Source organism: Heterodontus francisci, chromosome 5 (genome assembly GCF_036365525.1).
Source record: "Heterodontus francisci isolate sHetFra1 chromosome 5, sHetFra1.hap1, whole genome shotgun sequence".
Taxonomy (NCBI): domain Eukaryota; kingdom Metazoa; phylum Chordata; class Chondrichthyes; order Heterodontiformes; family Heterodontidae; genus Heterodontus; species Heterodontus francisci.
This window is the reverse complement of record NC_090375.1, coordinates 99246530-99258653: the sequence shown is the minus strand read 5'-3', so window position 1 is coordinate 99258653 and position 12124 is coordinate 99246530. Positions and strand designations below refer to the sequence as shown.

General features: G+C 44.5%; 1 protein-coding gene across 7 annotated transcripts in view; it reads left to right on the top strand.

Moving 5' to 3' along the window:
- Positions 1-12124, top strand: part of st18 (ST18 C2H2C-type zinc finger transcription factor) — a 476845-nt gene that overhangs the window by 304300 nt on the left and 160421 nt on the right. For all 7 annotated transcript variants that reach the window (XM_068031828.1, XM_068031829.1, XM_068031824.1 and 4 more), the window contains exon 6: positions 1524-1554. In XM_068031828.1, coding sequence (XP_067887929.1) covers positions 1524-1554 — 31 coding nt within the window. The remainder of the gene's footprint in view (positions 1-1523; positions 1555-12124) is intronic.

Genomic DNA, 12124 nt, shown 5'->3' with positions numbered 1-12124 from the left:
TGCTGCTATTGGGGGGCCGATAGAAAACTCCCATCAAGGTGACTGCTCCTTTCCTGTTCCTGACCTCAACCCACAGTGCCTCAGTCGGCAGATCCTCCTCGAAAATTCTTTCAGCAGTTGTTACACTATTTCTAACTAACAATGCCACCCCCCCACCTCTTTTACCACCATTCCTAATCTTATGAAAACATCTATAACCAGGTACCTCCAAGAACCATTCCTCCCCCTCACCTATCCACGTTTCAGTGATGGCCACAACATCGTAGTCCCAAGTGCCCATCCACGCCTTCAATTCACTCACCTTATTCCTGATGCTTCTTGCGTTGAAGTATACGCACTTTAACCCTTCTCCGTGCCCATCTGTCCTCTGCGACAGTGCTACCTTCCCCAATACCTCACTACACTCTTTGTCTTTCTGAGTGGACCCACTGGTCCCTGGACTACAAGTCCGGTTCCCATCCCCCTCCCAAACTAGTTTAAACCCTCCCGAACAGTACTAGCAAACCTCCCTCCCAGGATATTGGTGCCCCTCTGGTTCAGATGCAGCCCGTCCTGTTTGAACAGGTCCCATCTTCCCCAGAATGCAGTCCAATTATCCAAGAACTGGAAGCCCTCTCTCCTACACCATTCCTGCAGCCACGTGTTCAGCTGTGCTCTCTCCCTATTCCTAGCCTCACTATCACGTGGCGCCGGCAACAAACCAGAGATAACAACTCTGTCCGTCCGAGCTTTCAGCTTCCAGCCTAACTCCCTAAACTCACTTCTAACATCTGTGCCACCCTTCCTTCCTACGTCGTTGGTGCCAATGTGCACCACGACCTCTGGCTGCTCCCCCTCCCCTTTAAGGATCCTGAAGACGCGATCACAAACATCACGGACCCTGGCACCAGGTAGGCAACAAACCATCCGTGCGTCTCGCTTGCGCCCACAGAACCGCCTGTCGGTACTCCTCACCATCGAGTCCCCGATGACTAGTGCTCTCCCATTCTCCCTCCTTCCCTTCTGAGCCACAGTGCAGGACCCCGTGCCAGAGGCCCGTTCACTGCAGCCTGCCCCCGACATGCTTTCCATGTTTTCGTTTCTTGGGCAGATATAAGCACTTACACCAATACATGTATTGTGGTAAGATGGCTAAAGAGCCAGGGAAATCCATCCAGAAGTCCTTTAAAATGAGCTGTAAATATTAATTTAGTCTAGCAGGGAAAGTGGTACTTTGCATACCATAACTTGTAAAGTGCATGAGTAATGCTGCTGCTAGGATTCAGACTGGCATCAGTGACAGGAAAACTAGAGCCACTGTATGTTACATCACTCAGAATTAAGTGTGTACAATAAATGTATTATTCCTAGTGAAAATAAACTTGTAATGACTTTACAATTAACATTGCTGTGAACTTAAGCTCACCTGTGGTTTCAACACTACAGCTGGAGTCATCACAGGGAGGCAGGTGATAACAGCAGAAGCTCTTGTAGTGGAAATGTAAACTTACTTGTTTTTATTCTCATGTTCCCTCTGTTGACAGTTGCAGTGGAGTCTGTGGCACAGGAGCTGAGGTAAGGAAGCTATGGGTCATATATCCTCCATTGCCATTTGACATAATCAGTTATTGATTGATTGCTGGGATACATTGTTGGATTTTAATAATTCAATTGCAAGGCTTCCTAAATATGGCTCCTATGATTTAACTGATAGATTACAGGCAAGAAAGATAATGTACAGGTAAACAGTGGAGAGCAATTTGAAGTGGCAGTAGTACTTTCATCAAATGATCATTACTGTTCCAGGACAAGAAAGATTTGAGTTATGAGTAAGGTTCGTCTATATCTGAATATAGAGATTAATACTATAGAATAGATAATTAATCATGAAAGAGTCTTTTTTAAAGATTTAGTAGAATAAAGTCCCAAAAACACATTGCTAGAGTTTCTTTTCACAAGATAGAAGATCTGGATTATAAGTAATTAGACAATACATCTGCACAAATGATGGTGGACAAGACAACTGGCATGGATTCAATACCGGTAGACTTCAAGGTTTTAAACAGTGCAGCCTTTAAATGTCTATGTCTGAAGATCATTAGATGTCCTCTTCATCTATAACACTACTGGAAAGATTGTGGTGGAAGGATGGCAATTCATCAGCAACATATAGAGCAGCAGATTTTCATCATTTATCTACAGTTAAAAGTTCAACAGAAACCCTGAGGAAGGAGCTGCCCTGCTGGCTCAGCTGGTGAAGGTTATGCCCAAAAATGATGCTGAACTATACAGATCAAGGTTTGATGCCCAGCCTGTGCTGATCTAACTGAATAAAAGAAAGACTGGAAATTTTGCCATAATGCCTCAAGCAAAGGAGGAAAATGTAACACGGGTTATCCAGTGGCTCGGGTTGGAATGCCTATATTTGTCTGTATGGTGGTGGTGAGAGAGAACATTAGCCTTGGATTTGATGCCCTCGTGGTCAAAAAGCCACCTAACATTTACTGTCCAGGCTCAAATAACCACTAGAGCAAGGTACTAGGGGAAGATTAGATTAGATTAGATTAGAGATACAGCACTGAAACAGGCCCTTAGGCCCACCGAGTCTGTGCCGAACATCAACCACCCATTTATACTAATCCTACACTAATCCCATATTCCTACCAAACATCCCCACCTGTCCCTATATTTCCCTACCACCTACCTATACTAGTGACAATTTATAATGGCCAATTTACCTATCAACCTGCAAGTCTTTTGGCTTGTGGGAGGAAACCGGAGCACCCGGAGAAAACCCACGCAGACACAGGGAGAACTTGCAAACTCCACACAGGCAGTACCCGGAATCGAACCCAGATCCCTGGAGCTGTGAGGCTGCGGTGCTAACCACTGCGCCACTGTGCCGCCCTGAAGGCTGGCATCTGTGGAACTATACCTCAGCAAGCAGTGGAAACAAAAGTGGGCAGCATATATAACACCAACTAAGCAGATACCAACAGTTCTACACCACCATTGAAGTTAAAATTGAAGGGTATTTTTTTAAAGCCAATATGAGATCTATTTGTTAAAATCTACATTAATCTAACATTTCCCATTAGATTGTTAGGGGCGCTATGAAATATTAAAAGTATTCTATTAATATTATTTTCAAAACAGTGTCAAATATATTCCTGTAACATCATGAATGACTGACAATATAATTGCCTGAAGTAGTTTTGTTCACACTGAAAACTGAATGGCAGCACTTTGAAAAAAATCTGAGGAATAAACACTTGGGGGAGCAGTGAGTTTATCCCTAATTTTAATTGATAGACAATAAAGAGTGACATCATTTGTGTATGTTTAAAATTAAATAGAAATATTTTATGGTATCTTACCACTTAAATTTTCCCTGCATTTTCTGTTCCTCAAGTGGTAGATTTTCCCTCCATGAGCTTTTTGGGTGACTGGCTGGCAGAGTTGCCCCCGCCTCTGCCCCATTGCCACACTTGCACGTCTGCACATTCAGATGCACATGCTCATGCACTCATACACACAAATTCCAGCAAGAGTCACTGGACAGCAGCTAAGATGGAGAGCGTGTTTATTTTCCTCCTTTGCTCAGGGACATTAAGGCCAATTGTAGAAGCTCCCCTGCTTTCCTGGTTGAGATCAGTTAGCTCACCACAGATTAGACTAAATTGGACAGCCCAATCAGTCCCCAGACTGGAAAAGAATAGATTGGGAGATGGGGTTACATATTAGTTCTCAGGAAGGGAGGTAGTAGCCCAGATTATTTTTATGAAACTTGGAGGAACACTGCTGATCCTCCTGGCCACACAGAACTAAATGTGCTCCGGTTCAGCTGGACCACCAGCTGATACTGGGTGGAGATTGTGCGGTGCGTGCTCTACCCAGTCGAGTCCTAAAATCGCATTGGGTCCTATTCACATCTTAGGACTCTAATTTACTTACCTAAGTAGCTGTGCACTTGCTTCAGGCAGCTGCCTGGGCTGGCAGTTAGGGAACCCTGTTAAAATGGCAGTGGCTACAGTGATAGCAAGAATGGGGCAGTAAGTTCTTAGTCACAAAGTTGGGTGCTAACACACAATTTAGCCAGGTCGGAAGCCTCAAAATCTCCCTCCTAATCTTGCTGGGAAAGAAATTTGCTGTATTGAGAGGTTAGGCTGGTGTTCCAGTTATAGAATTATGTAGGTGTATTGGTTATTGCTGAAAATAGAGACATGTTGTCGAAACTTTTCGTCTTGCACTCATCAGGACAATCACAAGAATAACCAATGTAAGGGAAAGCAACAACTTATACTGCATGAGAAGAGAGTGCTGATTGGTTGGTAAGTGAACTCAGGTAGAGACGTTGCCATGACGAATGCACCATTTTACGGTGACTGACAGTTAACTGCCAAGCTTAAAGCTCACGTTCTGTAATACTAAACGACTATAAGTGTATTGGGTTAGTCACCAATGATGATTGAAAGCAGATGGCTTTCCCTCTGATTTCTCCTACTTTCTACTGAGAAGAGCTTGGTCTCTGTTCATTGCCGTCACACACCAATGTATCTAAGACTGGGAAATGAACAAGATGAAGATTTATTTTAGATGTCCCAAGTGTCCATGACTTCATATGTTGGTGTTTCAACATGTAGTATCGTAGAAGAGTGTTCACTTGATCATTTCATTTAATGGACAGTACCTTAAGTGCCTTGCAGTTCACTCAAGACATTCACAATGTTTACTTTCTGAATGTGAGCAACTGATCATCAGAAGAGCAGTGATTTAAAGAAATGACTGTAGTAAATTTGTGAAGTACTACTAGAGAAAGGCTCATGAAGGTAGGAATTCAGCTGTTAAAAATTCAGGGAATATTCAGTGGAGTAATAATGAAGAGTACTATTGAGTGGTGGGGTGAGAATTGGTGTCCCATGTTCCTTTGGGCTATTTAGTTTATTGTTCCAACCATATAGCTTTAGGGACATACTGAGCAGAGGCCAGGATTTCATGAAGAGATGGAAAATCAGATAAAGCGTATTCACAGTCAGCTCTTAATACGTTTCCTCATTACTGGTTGTAACAGAATGGTGTTAAAGGACACCAGGTTGCAGATTATCCCTCACTGGCCTATCAGTTGTCAATGGTGTGTAGCTCAAGAGACTCAAAGGAAAAGAGGAGATAGTAACTTAAAAAGATGGCATGCTACCCATCAAACAGGAAATCTAAGTTGACAATTTTTTTTGGAGTAAAATGCTAATTTCAAAGTTACTGGCAGAATAATTAAAATTCACCACAGCAAGATAGCAGAAGACATTTCAATGAGGTCACAAGTTAGATTTGTTATTTAGAGCCAGTATCACATGTAAATTTTAAATAAGGTCCTGATTATACAACTCGATTCTTTATAAAGCAGCATTTAGCTGACTCTCAAATAGTGGGGGAGATTTTCCCTAACTCCACTGGGTGGAAACAGGGTGGTAGCACCCCAAAAGTCACAAGGAAAAGCTTACTGTCCCATTACCCACCTTGATGCGACCCTGCAATCCAGAAAGGGGCTTACTACTGGGTAGCTGGAGCCTGTTTCAGGTGGTGCGCCAGTTTAATATACAAATCAGGGTCTTGTGACAACAACGGGCCCCAACGGTTATTTTGGGAGGCAATTGGGCAGAGCAGGAATGCTCCGCTTTATAATTCCATAATTCTTACTTACCTGCTACTTTAAAATTGTAGAAATTTCCTGTGTTAAAAATCTTGAACTTTGTGAGATCCAGGCCGATAGCAAATACAGGCAGCAGGAATTTCAATGGGGTTTCTCCTGCTCTGTTGCAATAACCCCATTTATGCAAGCAACCTTCTTTTGGATCTACAAGTGTCAGCTTGGTTTAGTTGTTAACACTCTTACTTCAGTTTTTGAGTTCATGCACGAATTCAGAATTAGGCTGCAGGACATTCTGAAGGGAGAGGGTGAACAGTCAGAGGTCGTGGTTCACATTGGTACCAACGACATAGGGAGAAAGAGGGATGAGGTCCTGCAGCAAGAATTTAGGGAGCTAGGTAGCAGGTTAAAAAGCAGGGCCTCAAAGGTTGTAATCTCTGCATTACTCCTGGTGCCTCGTGCTAGTGAGTTTAGAAATAGGAGGATAGAGCAGAAGAATGCGTGGCTGAAGGGATGGTGTAGGAGGGAGGGCTTTAGTTTCCTGGATCACTGAGTCTGTTTCTGACGAAGGTGGGACCTGTACAAGTCGGACAGGTTGCACCTGAACTGGAATGGGACCAACATTCTTGCAGGGAGGTTTGCTAGTGCTGTTGGGGGGGTTTAAACTAATTTGGCAGGGTGATGGGATACAGAGTGGAGGTACAGCAGGGGGTGATGCACAGCCAAATATAGAAGAGAAACTAAGTCAGTCTGGAAGGCAGAGCAAATATAGACCTGTTAAGGCACAAGTGAATAATGCAATAGATTAAATCCCACTGGTCCGATGTAGACTTTCCTGCAAGTAACTGCTCCCAGTCCACTTTGGCCAGATCCTGTTTTATCATATTGAAATCAGCCTTCCTCCAATTCAGTACCTTTATTTCCAGTCCATCTTTGTCCTTTTCCATTAGGAATTCTTGGAGTGTATACGGGATGGTTTTCTGGACCAATAAGTTGAGGTACTAACTAGAGAATAGGCCATCCTAGTCTGGGTACTGTGAAATGAGAGAGGAATAATTGACAATCTAGTGGTGCGAGACCCCTTGGGGCTGAGCAAACATAATATGATAGAATTCTTCATCAAGGTGGAGAGTGACATAGTTGATTCTGAGACTATGGTCCTGAATCTTTGTAAAGGAAACTACAAAGGTATGAGGCGCGAGTTGGCCATGATGGATTGGAAACGTTACTTAAAGGGATGACGGTGGATAGGCAATGGCAAACATTTAAAGAGTGCATGGATGAACTGCAACAATTGTTTAGCCCTGTCTGGCGCAAAAGTAAAACAGGAAAAGTAGCCAAACCATGGCTTACAAGGGAAATTAGAGATAGCATTAGATCCAAGGAAGAGGCATATAAATTTGCCAGGAAAAACAACAGACCTGAGGATTGGGCGCAGTTTAGAATTCAGCAAAGGAGGACGGCACAGTGGCGCAGTGGTTAGCACCGCAGCCTCACAGATCCAGCAACCTGGGTTCGGTTCTGGGTACTGCCTGTGTGGAGTTTGCAAGTTCTCCCTGTTACCGTGTGGGTTTCTGCCGGGCACTCTGGTTTCCTCCTGCAGCCAAAGACTTGCAGGTTGATAGGTAAATTGCTCCTAGTGTAGGTAGGTGGTAGGAGAAGGTGGGGATGTGGTAGGGGATATGGGATTAATGTAGGATTAGTATAAAATGGGTAGTTGATGGTCGGCACAGACTTGGTGGGCTGAAGGGCCTGTTTCAATGCTGTATCTCTCTATGACCAAGGGATTGATTAAGAAGGGGAAAATAGCATATGACAGCATGCTTGCAGGGAAGATAAAAACTGACTGTAAAAGTTTCTATAGGCATCTGAAGAGAAAAAGATTGGTGAAGACAAATGTAGGTCCCTTACAGTCAGAAACAGAGGAATTTATTATGGGGAACAAAGAAATGGCTGACCAACTAAATGCATACTTTGGTTCTGTCTTCACAAAGGAGGGCACAAATATACCAAAAATGTTGGGGAACACATGGCTTAGTGAGAGAGAGAAACTGAAGGAAATCAGTATTAGTCGTGAAATGGTGTTGGGGAAATTGATGGGATTGAAGGCCTATAAATCCCCAGGGCCTGATGGTATGCATCCCAGAGTACTTAAGGAAGTGGCCCTAGAAATAGTGGATGCATTGGTGGTCATCTTCCAAGATTCTATAGACTCTGGAACAGTTCCTACAGATTGGAGGGTAGCTAATGTAACCTCACTATTGAAAAAGGGAGGTCGAGAGAAAGCAGGGAATTATAGACCAGTCAGCCTGACGTTGGTAGTGGGGAAAATTCTAGAGTCCATTATCAAAGATTTTATAGCAGAGCACTTAGAGAACAATGGTAGAATCGGGCAGAGTCAGCATGGATTTACAAAAGGGAAATCAGGCTTGACAAATCTACTAGATTTCTTCGAGGATGTAACTAGTAGAGTTGATGAGCGGGAGCCAGTGGATGTGGTTTATTTGGACTTTCAGAAGGCTTTCGACAAAGTCCCACCTAAGAAATTAGCATGTAAATTTAAAGCGCATGGGATTGGGGGTAGTGTATTGCGTTGGATAGAAAATTGGTTGGCAGACAGGAAACAAAGAGTAGGGATAAATGGGTCTTTTTCTGAATGGCAGGTAGTGACTAGTGGGTCACTGCAGGGATCAGTGCTAGGACCCCAGCTTTTCACAATATACATTAATGATTTAGATGAGGGAACTAAATGTAATATCTCCAAATTTGCAGATGACACAAAACTGGGTGGGAGGGTGAGTTGTGAAGAGGATGCAGAGAGGCTTCAGGGTGATTTGGACAAGTTGAGTGAGTGGGCTAATGCATGGCAGATGCAGTATAATGTGGATAAATGTGAGGTTATCCACTTTGGTAGCAAAATCAGGAAGGCAGATTATTATCTGAACGGCTATAAACTGAGAGAGGGAAAATTGCAGCGAGACCTGGGTGTTCTCGTACACCAGTCGCTGAAGGAAAGCATGCAGGTAAAAAAGCAACAGGTGGTAAAAAAGGCAAATGGTATGTTGGCCTTCATAGCGAGAGGATTGGAGTACAGGAACAGGGATGTCTTGCTGCAATTATACAGGGCCTTGGTGAGGCCACACCTGGAATATTGTGTGCAGTTTTGGTCTCCTTATCTGAGGAAGGATGTTCTTACTATAGAGGGAGTGCAGCAAAGGTTTACCAGACTGATTCCTGGGATAGCGGGACTGACGTAAGAGGAGAGATTGAGTCGGTTAGGATTATATTCGCTGGAGTTCAGAAGAGTGAGGGGGGATCTCATAGAAACCTATAAAATTCTAACAGGACTTGACAGGGTAGATGCAGGAAGGATGTTCCAGCTGGTTGGGGAGTCCAGAACCAGGGGTCCATAGTCTAAGGATACGGTATAAACCTTTCAGGACCGAGATAAGGAGAAATTTCTTCACCCAGAGAGTGGTGAGCCTGTGGAATTAGCTACCACAGAAAGCAGTTGAGGCCAAAACATTGTATGTTTTCAAGAAGGAGTTAGATATAGCTCTTGGGTCTAAAGGGATCAAAGGGTATGGGGCGAAAGCGGGAACAGATAACTGAGTTGGATGATCAGCCATAATCATAATGAATGGCGGAACAGGCTCGAAGGGCCGAATGGCCTACTCCTGCTCCTATTTTCTATGTTTCTATAAGGTCCCACATAAGAGGTTAGTGAACAAAATTAAAGCGCATGGGATTGGGGGTAATATACTGGCATGGATTGAGAATTGGTTGACAGACAGGAAACAGAGAGTAGGAATAAATGGGTCTTTTTCCGGGTGGCAGGCAGTGACTAGTGGGGTACCACAGGGATCAGTACTTGGGCCCCAGCCATTCACAATATATATTAATGACTTGGGTGAGGGAACTAAATGTAACATTTCCAAGTTTGCAGACAACACAAAGCTGGGGGGCAAAGTGAGCTGTGAGGAGGATGCAAAGGGGCTCTAATGTGATTTGGACAAGTTGGGTGAGTGGGCAAATGCATGGCAGGTGCAGTATAATGTGGATGATGGTGAGGTTATCCACTTTGGTTGTAAAAACAGAAAGGCAGATTATTATCTGAATGGTGATAGATTGGGAAAGGGGGAGGTGCAATGAGATCTGGGTGTCCTTATACACCAGTCGCTGAAAGCAAGCATTCAGGTGCAGCAAGCAATTAGGAAGGTGAATGGTATGTTGGCCTTCATTGCAAGAGGATTTGAGTACTGGAGCAAGGATGTCTTACTGCAGTTGTACAGGCCCTTGGCGAGACCACATCTGGAGTATTGTATGCAGTTTTGGTCTCCTTACCTGAGGAAGGATGTTCTTGCCATGGAGGGAGTCCAAAGAAGATTTCTGGGATAGCACGATTGACATATGAGGAGAGATTGTGTCGACTAGGCCTATATTCACTAGAGTTTAGAAGAATGAGAGGGGATCTCATAGAAACCTATAAAATCCTAACAGGACTGGACAGGCTAGATGCAGGGAGGATGTTCCCGATGGCTGGGGAGTCCAGAGCCGGGGGTTACAGTCTCAGGATACGGGGTATGCTATTTAGAACCGAGATGAGGAGAAATTTCTTCACTCAGAGGGTGGTGAACCTGTGGAATTTTCTACTGCAGAAGGCAGTGGAGGCCGAATCATTAAATATATTCAAGAATGAGATAGATATATTTCTTAATGTCAAAGGGATCAAGAGATATGGGGAGAAAGCAGAAATAGGGTGCTGAATTAGACAATCAGCCATGCACTTTTTTGAATGGCGAAGCAGGCCCAAAGGGCCGAATGGCTACTCCTGCTTCTATTTTCTATGTTTCTATATTTCTATGTAAGTGTTTATGTTTTCATTGTAAGTTATTTAAATATTTAAGTGATGGCTCTGCCGCCGAGCGGCAGTGGGGTCGCCCCGAGGCCTTGCCGCCGCCGATAAAATGGCATGGGGCCTTCCTGGCTTCGAGGCCCATGGCGGGCCTCTCCCATAAGTATTTTCCGGCCCCTCCGCCACAACCCCTGATATCAGGGGCTGCTAAAATTCAGCCCCATGTGTGTTCAGTTGGCGGAGGGGAGTCATGAGCCATATGTAGAGCAGGTAGCCCCTGTCAGTAAGCAGCCAACCTCTGGTTCATCATGGTCACTCGAATATGGTCAGAATGTTTACTAGCACAGGATGAAAGCATCACAACTACTATCAGGATAACAGGCATTCATCAACATGATGCTCTGTGCATGATCGCACACCAGCTGCACTCTAAGGGAGTTATACCCCTTGCAGTTCTGGTACATGTCCTGGTTGAGATGTGGTGCCCGCAGAACAACGGGAGTGCAGTTGATGGCTCCCTGTGCCACTGGGAATCCCGTTACCCTGGCAAAGCCACGTGTTCACTCCTCCTACTTCTCTAAAGAAGACTATGAAGTCTCCTGCCCTGTCGTACAAGATCTCTGTTACCTCCCTGATGCAGCAATGCATGATGAACTATGGGATATTGGCAATGTCAGTGGCTCCACACTGGAAGGATCCTAAAGCATAGAAATTGTGGGCCACAGTGATTTTCATGGCCATTGGCAGTGCCATCCTCGCCCTGTTGTGCGGCTGTCCAGTTGGAGGAGGTCGCACAGATTAGTCATCAACTCCTTGGTGAAATGTAGGTACCTCAGACACTGCTCCTGGCTGAGGTGGAGGTAGGAGAAGTGGTCCCTGAATATCATAGGTAGGTATGGCCTTCTATTTAGAGCCCTCCTCCTCCTTTTGTGCACAGTTTACCCTCTCTGCTGTCTGTGTTCCATGTTCCTGTTGTTCTACAGCCCAAGAGGGACTGCAACTATAGCCCCCATGAGTGTGATAGCTGGATTTCTGCTCAGAGGTCTTCAAACTCCACGGAACTGCTTGAAGAAGTGCAAACCACATCTTTTTGATTCCAACAGCTTTTCAGAATTCCTCCAACAACACAGTACTTGCAATAATTCTGCAGCAGCAAAAGAAAATCAAAAACACCTCACCTGAAAGTCCCATGGTGAAGCTTTTCAATAGCAGTAGTGGGGTGGGGTGGTGGGGGGGGTGGGGGGAGGGAGTCCCTCATGTAGCTGAACACATATTCAGCTGTGAATGTTTAAGAGAGGGTGTTAGCAGGTCCAAAATGGCAGGTCAGATGTCAAATCAGAGTTAGACACTGAGATTCCTGCACTAAGCACTAAGCATTATGCGCCATGTAGGCTGCACTGGAAGTGACCAGAAGGGGATCAACCGCTATTTTCGGACTGACACCAGTTGCAAGAGCCCAATTATGCCGCCTAAAAATCTCATGGCACTATTTGAAGAAGAGCAAGGCATTTTCTCCAGGGCCAGGCCAATGTTTCTCCTTCAACTAATACCAACAAAAAGCAGATTCGTGTCATTAGTTATTTATGTGCAAACTGATTTCTGTAATTCCTTACAGTCACTGTGCTTCAAAGTAATTCATTGTATGT